This window comes from Caretta caretta, chromosome 1, assembly GCF_965140235.1.
Source record: "Caretta caretta isolate rCarCar2 chromosome 1, rCarCar1.hap1, whole genome shotgun sequence".
NCBI lineage: Eukaryota > Metazoa > Chordata > Testudines > Cheloniidae > Caretta > Caretta caretta.
Genome location: NC_134206.1, coordinates 229,166,482 through 229,189,458, shown reverse-complemented (window position 1 = coordinate 229,189,458; position 22,977 = coordinate 229,166,482). Strand labels below are relative to the sequence as shown.

Below are 22,977 nucleotides of genomic sequence, written 5' to 3'. Positions count from 1 at the left end.
GTAACTCCGCCAGAAGTTATGGGTCTATTACAGGGGTGGGGGTGAAGGTTCTGCGGCCTGCGATACACAGAACGTCAGACTAGATGATCACGTTTGGTCCCTTCTGGCCTTAAAGTCTATGAATCTGCACTCCTATTTCCATTCAAAATTACTCATACTCCCTGAAAGAAGTTAAAAATCTAGAGAACCGTAGTGCAGTGGTTCTAAACTGGGGTACATGTACCCCTGGGGGTATGCATAGGTCTTCCAGGAGGTAATTCTACTCATCTATATCAGTGTTTCTCAACCCAGTGGGAGTCATAGGATGGGTTTAGGGGGGTCACATACCCCAGGCAACCCTCTAAAGCTATGTTACATGCTTCAGCCCCAGGTGGCAGGTCTTGGGCTTCAGACTCCTGAAACAGGTACACTAGTCTGGAAAGGTTGAGAACTACTGCTGTGGTGTGTATATATAGCTCTGGGATGCTTTAGTGACAAAGTGAAATAGACTGTGCAACACACATTGTCTTCATAGTCACACATACTGGGGCACTTATGATCTGGTATATGGTTTCTGTATGGTGAATGGTAAAACTCCCATTGATTCCAATAAGCGCTTTTGTAAATCCCACCTCCAATGTGCCAAGATTTCCTAGACCACTTTTTTAAAGAGTACTTGTTGTCATTTGGTATCATCAGAATTTCTTGGAAGGTTATGGTAACAATAAGTGGGTAAAGTTTTTTGTTGTCGTTTTTAAAAAAAACTGGGAATGTTTAGTCTTGTGAGATGATGTAGGGGAGACCTGATAAGAGTCTTCAAATATGTTAAGGGCTGTAATCAATTGTTCTCCATTCCCACTCAAGATAGGACAAAAGCAATGGGCTTATTCTGCACCCAGGGAGGTTTAGGTTACATATTAGGAAAAACTTTCTAATTATAAGGGTAGTTAAGTACTGGAGTAGGTTACTGAGGGAGGTGGTGGAATCTCCATCATTGAAGGCTTTTAAGAACAGGCTGGACAAACACCTGTTAGAGATGGTCTAGATTTACTTGGTCCTGCCTCAGAGGAGGGGGCTGGACTTCTTCGCTTCTCAAAGTCCCTTCCAGGCCTACATTTCTATGATTCCCTATAGTCAGAAGCACAGAATAAATTCCTTTATTCTCGAAGAACCATGAAACACATTCCATAGCCTTTACACTTGTGACCACCTCACTTAAGACTCCGCCTACTAATTCATCTGGACCTATGACCACTTCTTGTGTTCTAAATCTCTGAGCTATTTTAAATGAAAAGCTGCCACTGAATTGTTTTCCTTTTCCCCCTAAATGTAGTATGAGCTTGCATTTGGTCATAGCAAGTAATGGCCCACGATCAGTAACTGGTACCAAAGTGTAACCTGCCTTTACAGGTAAATAGATATGTAAAATATTGCAGTACCAATTCACTTTAAAACTTTTCTAACCTATCTTTTCTGCAAGATGTGAGGCATAGCCAAAATACATGATGGTATGGTGTGGCATAAAAGTTTTCTGGGTAATTGTTTGAGATGACCTGTACAGGTTAGTCAACTTCACTTTTGAGTAACATGGTTTCCCAAACACATGCCAATGAAAACAAATACTACCAAGTGCCATTATGTAGTGAGGGTTGTTTGTAGAGGCCTAAGCCTGGATTTTGCTCAGACAAAACTCCCAGGAGTACAAGTCCTATATTCTCCCCTAGTAAATATTTGTAAACCAAGGTGAGGCTCAGTATTATAAGTAAGCACTGTACCTTTCTTTCACCATCCTCCACACACAAACACTAGTATATGTTTTCTCTGCCCCCCTCAGCTATGCAAACTGTGCACTCATCTGGCAGTGACTACACAGAGGAGAATTATTGGTGGGCATTGAGGGAGAAGAGCCCCAGGAGAATTTGCATAAATAGGAAGATGTGTGTGCATAAAACTGTGATGAATGGATCCCTTGGCTTGAATATTAAGCAATAACTTCAACGGAGTGACTGGATTTAGAATGTTAAAACAAGTGTCATACATCTCATTGAGGTATATGTACTCGGTGTGCTTCTTCAACATTGACAATTATTTCTATTAATGATGCATTTGCAGTGCAGCCTGCTGGACTTCTTGGGCCAAATTCAGTCCTAACCCTGCACAATTAACTTCAATAGAATTCTGCTTTCATACACTAAGGCTGAGTTTTTTGCATATTGGCTTATGACAAAGCTTAGACTAAAGGGAATTGCACTTGTACGTTGGCCTTTAAAAAAATATTTTCACTCTTGACATGAAGCCTGATTGACAACAGTAAAGAATATGAGCCATTGCATTAGAACATCCCAGATTTTACTAAGAACACTCAAAATATGCAAATATACAGGAGGTGAAGCAACATTCTTATTCCTATTTACAATGCTTTTGATAGACAGAAATAATTCTCTTGTTGCTTGTTACTGAGAAGAATTATTAATTTTGCTTTGTCTGTAGAAAGGCAAAAGCTGACAATCATGTAACAACGTAGGTTGCATAAATTGATTGACTTTAGATGCCGCCCCCAAGCCCATAGCAGCTTGCACAGAATAAATGATTTCTTAATGATGCCAGGTTCCATTAGAGCAGTAGCTGAAACATAGTTTTAATTGACACATACCATGTCCTAGGAAAACAACAGGCAAACTCCCTGACCATTCAATTACCATGTAAATAGGAATGTACAGAACTCCTCTCATATCAGCATCTTGCTTTTTGTTGATGAAAATATGTTAATGGGTAAAAGCAGATTTTCATTTGAATAATAACTTAATGCTTCTTTGAATTTCAGATAGTGGATTAAGCCCTTTCTTTAAAAGTTTCCATTTTCCCTATAGTTCACCAGCTGCTCGTGGGGGAAATAATAAATAAAAAAACAAGTGGGAGTCTTCAAACATCCGCAGCTGCTAGGGTGCTGGGGGTTTTATAAGCCTGTTTAGGGAAATGAAACACGAGAGTTCCATTTTATCTTTGTTCAGAAGGCTATCGTTGGATGCAAGGGGGTGGGGGGGGAGAAAAGAAGAAAGCCAGTGACATGTATTTCATGATTGGGACCCATTTTCTTTATCACATCTTGTAAGCCCTTTTGGATCCTTGCCCTATTCATTGCCAGTTGGAGCTGATCCATCTCTCCTTCACATCTACATGGTTAAGATTTACAAGAACACTCAGAGAATAAACAGCACTTTCTTCTTTTTGACTTGACTGTAGGCGAAGCACTGGATCTGAGTAAAAATTAAGTGTTGTATACTGATCCTGAATTGTTAAACTAGATAGATGTTCACAGAAAAATGGTAATAGATGTAGCAGCACCGTACATTTTTCTTCATTCTGCATCATTCTCCATGCTCCAGATGGTACTTTGTCTCATTTCATTTTTTCAATATTAGGCATGTAACAAATCCTTTTTCTTTGTAGTCAGTGGATCCCAAATACTAGGTATTCTTTCCCCACATTCAGGATCTGAAGAGGATCAGTAATGTCATGGTCAAGCTGAAATTAGCTGTAGTTTGTGCCAAAGTGATTACTCACACCAATCACGAGGCTTGCTTCCACCAATAAGCAGAAATCAGACAACATGAGAGGCAACCACCAAGGCCTTCCCTGATTTCTTGAACAGCTCAACACTTTCTGCTTTTCAGATCACATTCCTCCCCAAATATAATACTATGCTTCCCCTTTAAAATTATAAACACACGAAAAGTCTGAATCCTGCATACTGATTTAAATAAGCATTTTAGTTGTACAAGGAATATGAGATTGAGTCCCAAGACAGGCAACTTTGAAAATTCCAATCCGAGCATCTCAATTTGTAGTTCTACACTGTAGTACAGGTGAGCTGCCTTCCTGTGTGTATTTTCAAAAGGTGTCCTAAGCATATATCTGCTTTTAAAATCAGATCTGATAACTGTAAATTCCAAAGTCCAGGAGGTGTGTCTACTGAAGCTGAGTGTATGGATGTCCTCTTCGCAGACAAAGAACTGGGGTTTTCAGAAGGGTTTGCGTGTTTTCCAAGATTAACACCATGAGGCATTGTGTCTTTCAGTGACTCACTCTTTGGAAAGGGAATGTGTGTCTTTTAGCCTAGCTGGATAATACTCTGCAATGATCTGTGTGCATACAGCTGTACTGCTGAAAATAAAGTAATGAGCTAGTAGATAACTTAGCTGTTTTTATTTGCTGCTTGAAAAAGTTATATTTTTCTTGACATTCTTTGTATTTCTCTTCCACATATCATTATTATCATAGATGAGCTGGAAAAAGGGTCTATTTCTTTGATAGACCATGATAGTGTGGTAAGATTTACAGTGTATCTAATTCTGAGCCATACCTACTGGAACTAGGGGTGCTGTTGCACCGCCTGGCTTGAAGTGGTTTCCATCATATCCAGGGTTTACAGTTTGGTTTAATGGCTCTCAGCACCCGCCCTACACAAACTGTTCCAGCACCCCTGCTCTAAGCATTCAAAATCATGAGGCAGTCTCCAACCAATCAAGAAATTTGCCTTAACAATCACGTCACTTTTAGCCTCTAGGTCACTATATAAAGAGGTCATTTAAAAAAAAAAATGATGCAACAGTATATTTTGAGGTTTAAGTGTCCTAAGGAAAGGAGAAGGGATCAGGTTGGGAAAGGCACAAATAAAGCATAAGTAGAATTGTTTGTTCCCTTGTTTCCCATTAATGCTCTTAGTGTCTAATCCCATACTGTGCTTTAGCGCTGCCTGATGTCTATTTATCCATATAATTGGAGATGTTAACCAAACTAATAGAAAATGTACTGCCATATGTGGCTGACATGACAGCTGGAGGTTTTATTAAAACTGGAAGCTGATTTGGGAAGAGTTCTGTTTTAAATTCTGACCATGATGGTGGCACTCCATTGACAACTGGACTATGCTTGCAACTGTTCACAGTGAGGACTGTATTTTAGTAGACAGATTTTCATATAGACTGCTTCCCATCTAATTCATGAACTGCCCACAGCATGTGACCACACAGTTCTTCATGGCCCACTATTTGTGAATCATTTATGGTTAATAGAGTATGCGTAATTTAGGAAGTTGTTAATAAGGAAGACGGGTGCAGTTTAGGTAAAATAGGGATGCTGTAGCCCTGTTGAAGGTTGCCACTTGGTAACAATAGTTAATGTTAACAAATTTTGAAAAGACTATAAAGCCTCATGCTTCAGGGTTTAAGACAAGATTTATTAAGAAGTAGGATGAGATCTTCGTGGAGGGGCAGATTATTCCATATCTTCCCACTGTGGGGCAGCTTATATATCCTTCTGAAGCATCTGATGCAGGCCACTGTTGGAGCCAATACTGGAGCAGATGGACCATGGGTCTGATCCAGTATGGAAATTCCTATATTCCTACTGCCGTCTTTCTTGCAGATGATATTTCTCAGCAAAGGTTTATACCAGTACAATTTGCCCTTTTCCTATCAAATCTTATTTATCACTACCTGCAAGAATTGTCCAATATGATGACTGGTCTTGGCCCTAGATGTTTACACTATCATCTTTTGCAAGTCACACTGACATCATTCATGTGTTAGTGTAACAGTGGGTTAATAGTACTGCCCATATCATATTACCTTCCAGTTCTCTTGCACAATTCTTCTACATGTCATAGTAAAGTCTCCAAAACTCTTTGAACACTTGAGGACAGATCCTCAGCTGATGTACATTGAAATAGCTTCACTAAAGTCACTTGAAATACACTAATGTACACGAGCTGAAGATCTGGCCTATGTTAAAGTTTATTTACCAAGAAGGTGGGTGACTCTGTAGGTTCACTGCGCTGCTATGCCTTTTCTCGCTAAATGGAATTTCCTGCTTGCAGAAATACAACTGTGACTTCAGAAACTTTTGTGAAAGCACATGTAAGAAAAAAATGCATTTCAGACAGCTCTTCAGTGACTTTCACTCCTACTTTTCTATAACAACTCTTTTTTTTGTATTTCAAGTACTCTGTTTTTGTAGCAACGTAATATGACTGGCTAGATTACTATTGGGGAGGGGGTGGGGGAAGTGTTTGAGGGGGAAGAAAAATTGAAAAAAACCCAAAATAACCAATTTTGTAGCAGACCTATCTAATTTTTTTATTATAAATGGCACAGCACGAATTTCTCTCCTTAAATGTATTGCTTAATTCACACAGTACCACAAGACTACATAGACTAGAAATTTGAAATTACATAGTCATTGAAATAATGCACACATTTGTAGTCCTATCCAATCTATGAATGCATCATTGTGATACCTGTCACATCATCATTGAATCTGACCTTATTAAGAGTCTCAGTGCCAATAATATATCTTTTGATGCTTGCTTTCACCTTAGGGGACTTATTTTTGTCTTTCTCTGAAGCAAATTTTTAAAAATTGAGAGTGATGTTGCTTAAATGAAACTGGGGGAAAATGTCTAGATGGCTAATAAAAATTTTGTTCTGGTAGACATGAAGTGGAGAAAAAAATAGAACATTTATACACACACAATGAGAGAGACTGTGTGTGTATATACCTACATACACACAACCATAAATGGGGGCTTTTTTTCTCTTTATGAAGAAGCAAAGGTTTTAAAATGGAGTAAGGCTTAGGCTTAGTTAGAACAGCTTTTATTGATTTACTCTCTCAGTCCAGCTCCAGGAAATATATTTCTATAGGGAGACACCATACCAGCTCTATTTACCTTCCCACCCTAGTAAATTACACAGTACGAGCTTAAGGGGCCCCAAGATTGAAACTTGTCTCAAACACCGAGCATGGGAGGCTGCTGTGAAAGTGAGTGAACTGAGGCAATTTTCCATGTAGCAGAAGTCTGAGAGCTGGTGCACGCTACAAAATTTCACTGGTATGATTTACCACACTCAACTTCGGGTCCTATCAAGAAATCCCTGAACTCCTGTTGGTGAAGTTTAAATCAGCCCCCTGGGAAGCACAAGCCCTCTGCCAGCATTCTTCCATTGGTACAATGCCTATGTGGATAGAGCATTGTTGTTGGGGTTTTTTTTTTTGGTTCAGTGCCTGAATTGAAGAAGAAGAAAACATATGGTTTGGGGGCAGAGGGTAGTGTTTTTTTTTTTTTTCTTGCCAAAATGAAAGACTGAAATTTCATTCAAGTCGACTCGAATCAATACTTTCTATATGAAATATTGACTTGTTTCAAAACAAAATGTCAAAATAGATCATTTTGACAATGCTGAAAATGAAATGCTTCAACATTTCTAGGGGGAAATCCTGGAAAAAATCAAATTTGCAAATTTTGTTGCCCTGAGAAGTGGTTTTTGGTTTGTTTGTTTTTTTGAAAATTTACTATTTGCACAAAACAAAAGTTTCTGGGGGAACTGAATTACTAATGCAGTAAAGAATATAAGCCATTGAATTAGGTCCTTCAGCAACAGTCCTACAATGCCACTGTCCCCACAGCACTGATCACTGTCGCTGAATATCTGAACTCAGCTCCTCTAGGGGTCATTGTGACAGCAAACCTGCAACCCACTTTAAAATCCCTCTCTTCCTACTAGCCCACCTTTGTAAGCACATAGGCGTGGCTCCAGGTAAAGCTACTGGTAAACCTCATGCTGCTGCCTGGTCCAAGAACTAAATCCCACAGGCCAAGGAAATCGGGGGGGAAATGGGGGGAATGGAGCAGCACAAGAGTGGCTATGGAATTACTACAGGAACAAAGATGCTTGTTGGGACACTGCAGAGGAGATGCAGAAGTTGGGGTATGACAAAGAAGAGTTTCAATGTCAGGCAAAGGGGAAGGAAGTAGGAACTGTGGCAGTGCTATACGAAAGGCAAACAAGGACAACAAAAAATCTGGTGCTGCCTTACAGACCTGCTACTACTATGCACAGGTAGATACCATCCAGCATCAGCCCACAAGTGATAGTGGACACCTCCTGACATCCAGAGGAAAGCACCCCAGAATGGTACAGCAATGAAGAGGAAGGGGTACCTGGAGGACACAGAGCCCATGAAGACACAGGAGCTCTTCAAGACACAGCTGAACTCAAAGAGAACTCACGGAGGAAAGGGACAGGGACTCAGGTAGGTGTAATTTATTCCCCACATTAATGCACACTTTTTTTCCCCCCACTTCTTCCACAGCCCCCAAAACTTCACCCCTTTCCCATCTCCCTCTCAAAATGGTGGTCAACTGCAAGCAGGCAGGGAACAAACAAATTCTGCTTTAATGTAGCCCAGTGGTTCCCAAACTTGTTCCGCCACTTGTGCAGGGAAAGCCCCTGGAGGGCCGGGCTGGTTTGTTTACTTGCCGCGTCCACAGGTTTGGCCGATTGTGGCTCCCAGTGGCCGCAGTTCGTTGCTCCAGGCCAATGGGAGCTTCTGGAAGTGGCGGCCAGTACATCCCTCGGCCTGTGCCACTTCCAGCAGCTCCCATTGGCCTGGAGCAGCGAACCTCGGCCAGTGGGAGCCGCGATCGGCCAAACCTGCGGATGCGGCAGGTAAACAAACCAGCCCGGCCCGCCAGGGGCTTTCCTGCCACAAGCGGAAGAACAAGTTTGGGAACCACTGATGTAGCCAGTTTCTTACAATAGTTTAGTTTTAAACTAAACTATTGTATCTGTTCAACCTTATATTTAGCTTTTAGAGTAACAGACGTGTTAGTCTGTCTTTGCAAAAAGAAAAGGAGTACTTGTGGCACCTTAGAGACTAACCAATTTATTTGAGCATGAGCTTTCGTGAAGCTCATGCTCAAATAAATTGGTTAGTCTCTAAGGTGCCACAAGTACTCCTTTTCTTTTTATATTTAGCTGTGACACTGAGTACCTTTCCCAGACTGGAGGAAGAGCTCTGTGTCGCTTGAAAGCTTGTCTCTCTCACCAATAGAAGTTGGCCCAGTTAAAGATATTACCTCACCCACCTTGTCTCAGTTTATTTTAAGAGCACCAGGCAAAATTCAACAAAAAGAAAACTGGACACAACTAAAAAAACATTCCCAAATAGATATTTTAGCAAAAGCCTTTGAGGATTTAAATGTCAGGCAGGGAAAAAAATGTCAATAAAATAAAAACAATGCAAATATAATTCAATGCATTCAAAACAGAAAAAAATACATGCAAACCAATACCTGAGCAATGAAATAGAATACATAAAAAATAACTGGAAGTAATCCAGGGACTGGACATTCAGAATACATGGTATTGCAGAAATAGCATTGTAAAAGTTATTTGATACAGATATTCTAAAGAAAAAACACAATATTTTGGTTTTCCAGTCCAAGATCAAAACAAATTACTTGCATTTTGTCCTTGGATTCAGAAAAGAGATAGATATAGCATGTTGCTGGCTCAGGGAGCTTGGCTTGGCCAGACTTACAGAACTAGCTGGAAAGCACAATGCTTCCCATTTTAGGAGCTTCTAGTTTAACTTGGCTTGGACATCTTTTTGTCTCCTGGCACAATTTCACCGAAACTTTCAAACAGTGTTTGATCTTTGCCTGAACATTTCTAGGAAAAGAGCCTTGTTTCTCCCATCCCAGTACACCTTTCCATGTCATAACAATGAGTCCTGGAGAACCATTGCTGTGAAGAGGGTGGGTAGCTTGCAGGACCAAGCAACCACACACTGTCTTGAGCAGTTGCCTTCTCTGGCCCTTTGGTACCCTCCAGAGTGATATATCTGCCAGGATCACTACTGCCTCTAATAATTTTAGAAGTGTTTATTACACTATCCCTACAGTTCTCCTACACCTGGCCCCAGACCTGTAATGGTCAGAAGTTTTGAAAAGTACCTGCATCTACTCACTACAGTGTGTGCCACTGCATGGTCCGGAAACAAACAGTACTGATTGTGATCCTGTTTATACTTTTATGCAGCTCCGTGGGGGAAAAAAATTAGGGAGTTGTGACACTTATCTTTTGATGTCTCCTAACCTCTTAAATCTCACAATGTCTGTCTCTATCAATGAAAGGCCATCCCTTCCACACCTGCTGAAAGACTGACCGAGATAAGGAGGAAAAAAGCAATGGATGAGGGAGGATGTGTTCGCAAAGCTACTCACGACTTCTGAGTTCAGAGCCCATGAGATCAGGGAAGAAAGGGAATGGATGCTGGACAAAAGGCACAAGGACCAAAAGGTGCACTCAGGTTATGTCTTCACTACCCACCGGCTTGGCGGGCAGCGATCAATCCAGCAGGGATCAATTTTATCACGTCTAGTCTAGACGCGATAAATCGATCCCCGACCACTCCTGTATTTCAGTACCATGAGAGGCACAGGCAGAGTCAACAGGGGAGCGGCAGTAGTGGACTCACCGTAGTAAGTCTATCTAAGTACGTCGACTTCAGTTACGTTATTGACATAGCTGAAGTTGCGTAACTTAGATCGATTTCCCCCTCAGTGCAGACCAGGGCTCAGTCTCAGAGGTAAACCAAGACATGCAGCTCTTCAGACAACACACTCAGCTGCCTCAGAGCATTGTGGAGAAAAGGATCCAAAGCCCTGCACCCCAACAGCCACTTCACTGTGTGGACAATACCTCCTTCCCAGGGGTAGAGCCATATCTCACCAACTCCCTGACTCCCCTCAAGGTGCCAGCATTCCTTGCAACAATAACCCTTCCACTCAACGCCACTGGACAAAGAGAACTGCCATGACCACACGTACACTAATTTGTGATGCAGCCCAGAGCAGCCAGCACCTTGCACTCTATTTTTGTGTGTCAGATTGTTCAAATTTTCTACTTCTTTAATTCACCGTGTTAACATTTTCCCCTTAGTCTTCCAAATATTATAAAATACACAACATACAGCACTAACACTAGGAATATTTGGCTCACAGAGGCTTATCCTAGTCATGAAATATCTCCATCATTCCTTTAATCTGCCAAATGTACATGCCACAGTCCGTCTGCACCCGCTCAAGTAATAGTTAAATGTTTCCTTGGTGCTGTCTAGCTACTCTGTGTATAGATTCATGGGACAGGGAAGCAAAAGGATACGACTTGAGTCCCTGAGAGTAACAACTGGCAAAGCAACCCCACCAATGCGAATAGGCTAGTATGGGGGAAAATGTCCCTACTGGCATCTTTACAAAACTTCTGTATACCTAAAGCATCCTGCACCTTTCCTGACCACCCAATGGTAACGTTAATGAAATGTCCACAGTAATCCACCAATGCTTGCATAAGCAGAAAGGCATACTTTTCCACGATTATGTAATCAGAAGCAAGCTGTGGGGGAGGGAGGGAAAAGGGGTGGAATGAATAGGGATATACATTGCATCTATTGCCCCAAAGCAGTTACAGAAGCCCATCTATTTCAGTGAATCCATCTATTAATTCCTGCATGTTGCCCAGAGTCACAATCATGTGCATCACAACATGCCCAATGGGCATGCACACATGGCTGACAACCACCCCTACTATAAATTTACCAATATCAAAGCGATTGCTTGCTGACCACTAACAATCCAGGATTGCAAGTGTCCACTGGGTGATTGCTCCCCATCTCTCCACTGCCAAGCAGCATTTGGTGAGCTCAGCACACAACAGCTGCAATAAACATGGCCTTCCACATCTGAACATTCTGTGAAGCCACGACTGGCTATGCCAGATTTGCATCACACTCTGACCCCACCACTCAATACTTGTTTCACAAGCCCAGCCCAGAACCACCTCTCCACCATGTGGAGCTGGTCACTATATGCCTGCAGTAGCAGGCGACTTTCAGTCAGTGTCTGTATCATCCACTCTCCTCAGTACTCTTATTTTCATTGTTGCATGGCCAGCTGCTGTAGTGATTGTTGTGGCTCCACAAATACCGAAGAATCAGTCAACCTGTCTCTAAAACAGACATGGTAGCTGCTCACAGATGTGTTTAGCATCCATGCTTTGGACTGCAAGGTGGCAGATACTGAAAACTGGCACAAAGGCAAATTATAGGATGGAACAGAGGAAACTGTCAGAATTTTAGAAAATGACAAAAAAAGAGACAATTATGGGTGGAAGTGGAGCAGAGGGACTTTTGGGACCTTCACTCCAAATTCCCTAAGAGGATCACTGACATCTCATAATACATCACCCCCTAATTTCCCACAAGGCACTGTCCCATGTGAGGGTGCAAGGGACACTGAGATGCCAATACAAGTGTGGTGCTGTGAGGATGTGCTGCAGTAGCCAGGGCAGCCATATGTAAAAGCGAAAGAGCAATGCCTGCAGCTGAATGCTGGGGGAATTGCTACTGGTAAAACTTTCTGGGGTTGACATGGCCTGAGGCTGAACACCCTTTTCCTCCTGAAGCAGCCCTGCCTTGGAGGCCATCAGTACTTAACCCCAAAGTCATGGAGGTGCTTGGCTCCCATCTACAATACTTTTACTTGTATTACACCCAGGGATAACAGTGTTACAACTGGGCCCTCTTGAGTCCGTTAGCATTGTAGAGGATAGGAGTTTAAATAAGAAAATTTCAGCTTCTTCCACACAGGAAGAAAAACTGAGTCGGTGGATCCACGGCTGGATTGTAAAAATCTGGGGCCATCACATGGGAAATTATAATAATACCTACCCTTTCCATAGCTTTTTCCATCAGTAGATCTCAAAGCACTTATGGAGCCCCACATCGTTCTTATTTTACAGATGGAGAAACTGAAGCACACAGAGCATGAGTGACTTGCTCAAGACCACCCAGCAGAGCAGGCCAATGGCAGGGCCAGGAATACAACCCACGTCTCCTGATTCCCAGGCCAGTGCTCCGCCCAGTTGACCGCACTGCCTCCCCTCCTAAAGGTGTCTCTGGCGCTGCCTCAGCCAGGCTGTGGGCCCTGAATGAAGTGACCCCAGCCCGCATCCCTCATTAAAAGCACAGCAAAAGCGAGCGCAGCGATCCTCACAAGCACGTGGGGACCTTACTTGTCCCCAAAACAAGGAAGGCCGCCGCTTACTCGGGTACTGCAGCAAGAGGTGGGGCGCTCAATGGCCAGGGGAACCCCCCCCGGCCCCATGCCAGCCCCTCCCCAAGCGGAGCGCAGGACAGAGTCACTGGCGGGAGAAGGGGCCGGGCTCGCCGTCCTTGCCTCCAGCTCTGCCCGGGCTGCGCCGGCCGGGGCAAGGCAGCCCCGGGGCGTGCACGCAACGCTGCGCGCTGCTAGCCGCCTTAAACCCTCACCCCGCGCCCGTCCCGGCCTCCCGCCCTGCCCCTCCTCCCGCCGCAGGGAGGCGCCGCTCCCCCGGGAGCCGCCTGCGGAGCCCACCTGGCTGGTCCCCGGCTGCGCGGGAGCGGGAGCCGCGGCCGCCCCAGGTGAGTTGAGGGGAGCTTCGGGGGCGGGGGAGCCGCGCGAGGAAGGACGCGGCTGGTTGGACTTTCCTCGCAGCGCCCGGGGCGCGAGCGCGCAACAGGCTGCGCCGCCCAGCGCTCGTCCCTGCGGCCGCCCGCCCGGGGGGGAGATGCAGGCGGGGGTGCCCTGTCTACACTGCGCGGGTTTCCCCCCCTAAAGCCCCCAGCCCGTCAGTGAGTTGCCCTCCTCCGGCCCCAAAAGGCCCGCGCTCCCGCGGGGCTTGTTTCCTGCCGGCTCCCCCCCAGCTCCCTGCTGCCGCGCCTTGCAGCGCACTAATAGCGCGTCCCTGCTTGTCGCCGGGAGCAGCTGCTGCTGCTGGGATTGGTTTGGGGCAGGGCGAAGGAGCTGTTGTTCCAGGCTGCAGGTGTCTTGTACTTTCTGGGATGGCGAAAGAAAGAAACAAAACACAACCCTCAGCCCCCTTGGCGGAAGTTTTTTAGAGACGTCCCCCTTTTTTTTTTTAGATTAAACGCTATTATTCTGCCAAATTCCTGCTGCCGGTGTTTTGGCCAGACGGTCGAACAGAGTTACCAACACCTTGGGAATGGAGGTTGTTCCTAACTCTGAAATGTTTGTTACCCTGAACAAAAAGTTGGGGTGGTTTTTTCAAAAGTTTACAACTGAACACTGACTTAATACAGCTTTGAAACTTTACTATGCAGAAGAAAAATGCTGCTTTCCCTTTATTTTTTCATAGTTTACATTTAACGCAGTACTGTGCCTTGTTTGTTTGTCTGAATGCTGCTGCCTGATTGCGTACTTCCAGTTCCAGTATGGTTGACTGGTCAGTTTGTAACTCTGAGGTTCTGCTGTAGGTCAAACCTCTTGGCCAGCCAAACAAACAAATACTTCCCAACAGGTGTGTTTGTTATCAGGCAATATAACAAACACACATCCTTTGGAAGACAGGTAGCAAAGAGTAAGATGCTTAAGTTTAAAAACACTTTTTATTAATATATATTTTAAGCCAAGCACAGTTTAATAATTTCTTACAGCAAATACTTGTTTTAATACTGCCATTTGAATCCCAGGCACTCCTGTATAAATACAAAGCAGTATATATTTTTAATAAAAGCTACTGCTAGGTTTTCATTATTTTCTCTGAGTAGTAGTTAATGTACAGAAATCATAATGTTGAGCTATGATTAAAGCCCTTTTTCTGCAATTGATATTATGTGGGTGGGCAGCCATGTCACACAGGTTCAGCAATCTGCCAGGGAACTAATAATTGCAGGTTCAATGCCTTAGATTTCTTTAAGAAAGAAACATAAGTGGGTAGAGATTGGGAACTTCTTAGCAGAAGTGTGTGCTGTGGAATGGGGGAAATAATTCAGCATTTATTGTAAAATATTTTACCTTCACTGGGGGACATTTGACTTTATGAGTTTCATTATAGCAGAGCTCGAAGGCCATCCCATTGCTTCAAAAAACTTTACTCCATATTGAATATATTTTATTCAGTTTTCAAGTTTTTAATTTTTTCACCTATATTTCTTTCTATATAAGTGACACTGCATATAAACATGTGCTCAAATTCTGTAAAAGAGTTAATAGCTTGCTAAAATCTTTCCTCCAGGATCCCTGCTTAATTCAGAGCACAGTATATCATATAAACAAAGAATGTATCATAATGCATGTGACCAATACATATATACAAGTGGGCTAAATTAAGGTTGCAAAGGCAAATCATAACATTAATGTAGCTCCTTGTGTGTGGTAATGTATATTACTTGCAAATTTAGTGTTGTTCAAAAGTGCTTGGCTGGCAGACATGAAGACTAAAGTCTTTTTAGCTAGAGACAGGAACAGGCTTCTCTCCACCTCTGGGCAGCCCACCTCAAGAATGAGTGGACGCTGCCATTCAGTATCTATCAATTAGGAATGTTGGAATATATGTTCAGTTTCGCCACTGACTTGCTGTGTGACCTAGGGCAAGTTGCTTAAAGGAATACATGATTTTGGCCCCAAAGTTATATTTCATAAAAGTAGGTCTTTAGTAAACTTAAGAACATCAGGAATGTCTCCAGAACTTTTAAACATTACAATAGAAAGTTGTCTTTTAAAATAAATAAATATCTTGAGTAATTTCAAACAAAATGTTGTAATACTGAGACACCTGGAAGTGAAACTGACTTTAATGAATTAAAAACAAAACTGACTTCATGGATTCCCCCACTCCCTGCCCCATTCTTTTAAGAGGAATACAAAATTGAGAAGTAAAATGGATTTTTAAAGTTTTTTTCAGTTTTAATAATACAAGTGTTTTAATAGAGGTAAAGAAACATACTTGTTCACAATGACACTGATCTTGCAAACACTTAAGCATATGTTTCAGAGTGGCAGCCATGTTAGTTTGTATCAGCAAAAATAACGAGGAGTACTTGTGGCACCTTAGAGACTAACAAATTTATTTGGGCATAAGCTTTCGTGGGCATAAGCTTCATCAGTGGGTTTTAGCCCACGAAAGCTTATGTCCAAATAAATTTGTTAGTCTCTAAGGTGCCACAAGTACTCCTCATTGTTTAAGCATATGTTTAATTTTAAGCATGTGGGTAGACTCCTGGAAATGAATGGAGTGCCTCAAATTCTTAAAGCTATCCATGTTCGTAAAGTGTTTGCAGGATTGATGCTAATATGATGAATTAGCATTTTTTTTTCAATTTTAGAAAATGGTGCAGAGTCAATTCCGCCATTGGTGTAAGCAGTTGTTTTCAGTCCAGTTGTACCATTTCCCCCGTGGCTGATAGAATTGGTCAAAAACCATTGAAATTCTGATTTTGGGGAGGAGGGGAAATCATGAAAATTTCAGAGCCGTTTTTCCTTGTTTTTTGACCAGCTGTATGGTTGGCTGATATTTGAAATTTGTATGAAATTTTTCAACAATTTTGACTTTTTTTTATAAAAGGCAAACATTTTTCATAAATTTTTGTTTCCATTTTTTTAACCTCCTGAATTGGTTCATATCTACATGTTCTCCATGGAAAGTGACCCTGTAAGAAAGAAAACAGAGGCTGAGGGCTGAGACTGAAGAGGAACATATGCAAACACCAACCCAACAGCATTACTTGATTCTATGGTATAAAGTAATAAAAAAAGACGTTATATTTACAATACAGATTTCAGTTGAGTCACAATAATAGGATAGCAAGTAAGATTGGCATATTAAGTCAGTCAGTACTAAAATGAATCCCCCCCCCCCCCTTTTACCCTGCCAGGATGCCTGCCTGGTTGCCTAGAAGCTCTGTTTACACTATGACTTTCAAGTGAGTTTGTAACCAGTTACTGACATGGTTGGCTTAAACATGGTTTGCATCATATGCAAAAAGGTTAATCCACAGTTTGCAAAAAGAAAAGGAGTACTTGTGGCACCTTAGAGACTAACCAATTTATTTGAGCATGAGCTTTCGTGAGCTACAGCTCACTTCATCGGATGCATACCGTGGAAACTGCAGAAGACATTATATAAACACAGAGACCATGAAACAATACCTCCTCCCACCCCACTGTCCTGCTGGTAATAGCTTATCTAAAGTGATCATCAAGTTGGGCCATTTCCAGCACAAATCCAGGTTTTCTCACCCTCCGCCCCCCCCCATACAAACTCACTCTCTTGTGAGGGGGTGAGAGAACCTGGATTTGTGCAGGAAATGGCCCACCTTGATTATCATACACATTGTGAAGAGAGTGGTCACTTTGGATGGGCTATTACCAGCAGGAGAGTGAGTTTGTGTGTGGGGGGGGGCGGAGGGTGAGAAAACCTGGACTTGTGCTGGAAATGGCCCAACTTGATGATCACTTTAGATAAGCTATTACCAGCAGGACAGTGGGGTGGGAGGAGGTATTGTTTCATGGTCTCTGTGTTTATATAATGTCTTCTGCAGTTTCCACGGTATGCATCCGATGAAGTGAGCTGTAGCTCATGAAAGCTCATGCTCAAATAAATTGGTTAGTCTCTAAGGTGCCACAAGTACTCCTTTTCTTTTTGCGAATACAGACTAACACGGCTGTTACTCTGAAATCCACAGTTTGTAACTGCAGTAGCTGATCACATGGGCCTAGGTTGCCATATGTCATAACACTGTTATTTTGCTCTGTAGAGGACTGGTACGGGTCCACTGTCTCACATACATTTGGCAGCACTGCCATGCAACCCTGCATCTCAGTGGGATTCTCTCACCTCCAGCTGAGCTGCAGGAATTTTCAGTAAATATTCATGGTTTTCCTTACATGAAAAATCCTGCTAACTCTTTCGTCAATTTAAAGAAAGCTTTCTGAAGAAAGGCACAATTTTTTTGTGAAAAATGAAAAATGTTGACAATCTAGACAAGCTTTCATTTAAAAAAAAATTGCATTTGAAAACCGCAAAACATTTTTTTGTTTGAAAAATTTCTACCAGCTCTAAAAAACAATGATCCTGGGCCATAGAACTCGTATGAGAAATTACTGACTAAAGCAAAATTAAAATGACCAATTTATAAACCTCTCTGGACTGGAGAGCGAGGAGTGGTTGTAAAGGATTTACCGACAAACCCTTAATTTTAGCAGTGCTGCTGGGCAAGCCGGGCATAAGACACAAACGGTATTGTATAAATTCACTAATCAAACCTGCCAACTTCAAAACTAAAAGCTCAATCGGTACCTTTTTACAAAAACAATCAGCGAAAAAGCTTTCAATTCATTTTTTTTATCAACTGTAGTCTGTTTGCTTCAAATAAGAGACTGGCAGTTAGTATTATTGTTAATGCTAAATAACGGCCTCTTTGTACTATTGAATTCTCTCTGGCCCAGGCAAAAATAAACTGTTTTAAAATAAAATATAACATGTTTTTGAAGACAAATGTAAATATAATCGCTGGCCTATAACTAGGGCCCTACCAAATTCATGGTCCATTTTGGTCAATTTCATGGTCATAGGATTTAAAAAATAGTAAATTTCGTTATTTCAGTTGTTTAAATCTCAAATTTCACAGTGTCGTACTTGCAGGGGCCGTGACACAAAAGGAGGTTGTGGGGGGGTGTCACAAAGCTATTTTAGGGGGGTTGTGGTATTGCCACCCTTACTTCTGCGCTGCTGCTGCTGCTGGTGGGGCGCTGCCTTCAGAGCTGGGCACCCGGCCAGCAGCCACCGCTCTCCAGCCACCATCAAACTCTGAAGGCAGCACAGAAGTAAGAGTGGCAATACCAAAACCCCCTACAATAACCTTGTGGATTCCCTTCTCCCCCACCCCCAGCGGTCCCCTTTTGGGTCAGAACCCCCAGTTTGAGAAACGCTGGTCTCCTGGTGAAATCTATATAGTATAGGGTAAAAGTACAAGACCAGATTTCACGGGGGGAGACCAGATTTCGCAGTCTGTGACGCGCTTTTCACGGCGGAGAGTTTGGTAGGCCCTACTTATAACACACCCCTGCCAAATTATAATTCCCTGCTCCAAAGCAGGGGGGCACTTGAGCTTTTCCTATGCAAGGTCTGTAGGATTTCTGAACTTGAGGAAAACATACGTTCGCCTCGGCTCGTTCTCAGAAATAGCCAACTGTTTTGGCTCAGATTTTCCAAAAGAATTCAACCTGAGGCAGTCACCCAGCATGGAAAATTTCAGCTCAAACCTTTCAAGTCTGGCAAAGTGAAAACAGGGTCTTATTATGGGAAGGGAATCATAATAGAGTAATAGATGGTGCTGCCAGCATGGACTATAATAAGGTAAATCCACAACACAGTATACCTTTGTTGCCTTTCAGAGGGGTCTGTCTTATGGGCTATTTCTCAGATTTATTCGTCCTCATGTTAACTTTCAAACTGATTTTTTTTAAATGTTAGTATGTTCGGGCAATATTTCTTTTTACTGTGTGTTCTTATCAAGGACTGTAGCTAACGCTTTTTGTGTATGCTAATGAATTTCAAACTTAAGATAGAGTTCACTAGAGACTTTGGGCTTGCTCTTATGTGGAACTCCCATTGAAATCAGGAAATATTCTGTGTGTGGAGAGTTTGCAGGATCTGGCCCATAATCCAACTAGCTGAATTTCATATAGATGATCAATTTAGAATTTCTGAGATTAAAACCAATCATCCGGGACAAATGTCTTATATGGGAGAGAATTTCTGAAGTTTTGCAGGTCACTTCTAAATGAATGCTTGGGAATAAAGAAAACCTCTTCCATCTTCTTAAAATCTTCTGACTAGGAGTTCCCTAAATGTCAGATAACATGCCTATTGGGAAACTTGTGTTTTCCATTCTGTTTTGAAACGTGCCTTGGGATACTGAATGGTAGCTTTTATTCCAGAGGTGAGAGAAGTTTCAGAGAAGATTCTTGGAATGAGAAAGCTGATGGTGTGTTTTTGTTTTGTTTTGTTTTTTCCATTTGTAAAGAGCCACTGACTTCTTTGGGAGGGGTACAGACCTGCTTACGGTTCTCCACAGGCCTTTTCCCCTTCCCATTCCTTTCCCTACCACCTGGGCTTTTTTTCTGCTATTAGAAACAAACCTGAACGTTTTCTAAAGAGAAAAATAATGTATCCTATTTTAAATGGACAGAGACAATGAGACAAGTGAATCTCATGAACTATCTTCTTTGTGGTTTGTCTGAACTCTGTTCCCCCTCTGTTCTGTTAAATGTCAGTCAAAGTTGCAAATGCCTGTGCACAATCAAAATTTTCTGATTGTTGAAGCAGTTCTTAGGGTATGAAAAACCTCTTAGAAGTCTGAGGCTCAGGCTAAAACTCTAAGGTTTGGCACACTACACGTGAAATTGGTTTTCAGCAAAGCCTTCAAAACAAAATTTTAACTCCATAACATCAAAGAATTTCTCAAACTCTCAGCAGCTCCTGCTTATTTATACTGAGCTTCAATAGATTTGAACTCAAGAGTTTTAACTCTGCAAAAGTTTACAATGCACTTGCTTGTGTGTATGTACCCCACTGCCATCTGCTGGGTAGAATAAATCTAAAAGTTGACTTTGTTGTGAAAAATATTCCATTAGTGCACTGGATTTGCACCCTACATTTTAGGAGCTGAAAAGTGACAGGTCCATTCCCCATGTTGCATGTACATTATAGATGGTCAGTCGATGACTGAGATATATATTTGCCACAGGATAGTACAAGGTCTACTAAAACTGAATTCATTTTAAAATGTGACTTTGCATTCATGATGAGTGCAGATGCCTGATTTTTTAGTTCATTAGAAGAGATTGGTACAACAAGCTATTGCAGGCTGAAAAAAGTGTAAGGAGTAGGCAGAGAGGGTGAAGTTAATGGCAAAACTTGGGATGATTTCAGTGAAGTCAGGATTTTACCTAGGATATACAAGTGTGTCTTCAACTAGGAAGACAATGTTCCTTACATTAAACCTTGGATAAATTACCCTTGCATCATCCATGCCAGTTCTTGCACTTTTATTGATAGGGGATAAATTAGTCCAGAGGAAAGTGGGATAGACGATTTAGGAAAAGCTACTTGTCAGGGTCTTGTCCCAACCCTTTTTAAATGTACCAAGTGGTGGAAAAATTCTTTGGAGACTATACCTAGCATGGATAGTTGCTGTATGTTGACAGCCTTGCTTTTCTCAGTAGCTGGGTGTAATATACATGTTGCCTTAATTGACAGATAGATTAAATAGGCTTGGCAGACTCACAGTTGTAGACCTAACTTTGCAGTCAGGATCTTGCAAGTCAGAATCAAAAGCTAAATTTTCTAATCCTGAGAAGGAAAAAAAAATGAAGAAAAAAAATGCAACAAAAATTGAAGGTTCCCTTTCAGATTCAATGGTCATCACTGCAGACAGAAATAAGAGTTAGTCCATTATTGCCGCACATCACATTAAAAATAATTAGAAATGTATAGGTTAATTTTTATATTATTACCTTAATCTGTGGACCTTGTTCTACCAGTTGTGACCTCATTGATTATGGTGACTGGCATCAGGTAACATTCCATTTGTAAACACTTAATTATCTGCTGCAGTAAGGATGCTTAAATGGGCACCCTGAACTTGAAAGCAAATCAGTTTCAAACAAGTGAATCTTAAGTACTTTCTACACATTGCATCTGTCCTGGGTCCCTCTGACAACTATGATTTTTTTCACCCACATTTTCCTATTTTTAAAAAATGTTTTTCTCTCTCCTCTGTCTGAAAGATCCTCAAAAGGAAAACCACTTGGTTGCAAAAAAAGACAGTGAAACCAACTGTACACAAAATGCCATCAGACTCATAAAATAAGCAAACTGTAAAATAGAGGGGAAACCTTTCTCTTATCTCTGCCAGCTATCCAATCTTTGGTGTTAGTTGTAGTAATAGTAGGTAAAGCAGTTTTTGACAGAAATGTGATTTTTAAATTGAAAGTGTCCATTGTAAAGTTACAATAACCTCTTGCTCCAGCCTCAAAAGTAGTAGGTATTAAATTATTGTAAATCGCTCTTTTAAGAGGAAATAAAACATTCCAAATAGTAGCCTACAGCTTAAACATGCAGGAAATGTGAATGAATTGACTCTAGAACCATATGATCTTTATCTGCCTTTGGGATAAGTTACTTAAAACATTTTTCTTCTGACGATTTTAAAATCAAATGAAGACAAAAATCTACAATAATGTTCAGAAAACATGAGCATCTACAGAAGTTGGACTAAATTTCTCTTTTTTTTGTTTGATTTAAAAAAATAGAATTCACAGATCAAAGAAGAGGTAGAAAAGCAATAATATGTGCCTCATGCATTCCGCTTTTCAAATGGGGCTCACCAAGAACTAGATTGGATACCGTTATTGGCATTGAATTATTGGCTTACTCTTTGAGTAGTCCTATTAATTTGAATAGGAATACTCAAGAAGTAAGACCCTGACTTACTGTGTACATCGCAATCTGGGCCAAAATGCTTTACAAGCAGTAAGGGCCTGGTTCTTCTAGCCTTATTCTCACTGGGCTAGATTCTACCACCCTTACTCGTATTGAATAATACCCAACTCCACAGTAGTCCCATTGAAATCAGTAGCAGCACTTATGAAGTAAGATACTACTCAGCATGAGTTAGACTGACAGAATCTGGTTCACTGGGATTACTTGTAAAGTGGCAGAACTGGTCACTCCTTAATCAAGATAAATAACACTTTGTTGAGTCCCTGATCTAGGAAAACAGTTAGGCACATGCTTAACTTTAATCTGACTTCAGTGGAATTTAAGCACGTGCATCAAATTAAGCACTCACTGTCCTGAATAATAATGCCTAGTTCTTATATAAGTCGTATTATCAGTAGATCTCAAAATGCTTTACAAATAGGGATTCTTTTTTGAATCTGGGATTCATGTAGTAGTATACCCATTTTACAGATGAGGCACAGGAAAGTGGGTGATTTATAGAAGTTTTACTGGTAGTAGCATGGGGACCTGAAGTGAAGAAAAAACATAAATATCAAGGCCCAGACAGGAGACCTAGACAGCATTACTGCACAGGCCCTTGGGTTTACTGGTGCTCAGAATGTTCTATTAGCGTTTCTGTTTATTTTATTTAAAAGTTAACTGCTAAGCAAATATTGAGTTAAGCAGCATGACTTTCTGTGCCCAATAGCCCAACTGACCAAACTAAGGGAGCTTTTCAGCATCAAAATGCCTAGCTGCCTCTCTAGGAACCTAAATACCTTTAAAATGTGGCCCTCAGATCTTCCTA

General features: G+C 41.7%; 1 protein-coding gene across 1 annotated transcript in view; it reads left to right on the top strand.

The window, feature by feature from the left end:
- The first annotated feature begins 12,971 nt into the window (after positions 1-12,971).
- ARHGAP8 (Rho GTPase activating protein 8) overlaps positions 12,972-22,977 on the top strand; it is a 127,872-nt gene continuing 117,866 nt past the window's right edge. The window contains exon 1 of the mRNA XM_048825080.2: positions 12,972-13,284. Coding sequence (XP_048681037.2) covers positions 12,987-13,284 — 298 coding nt within the window. The 5' untranslated portion in view covers positions 12,972-12,986. The remainder of the gene's footprint in view (positions 13,285-22,977) is intronic.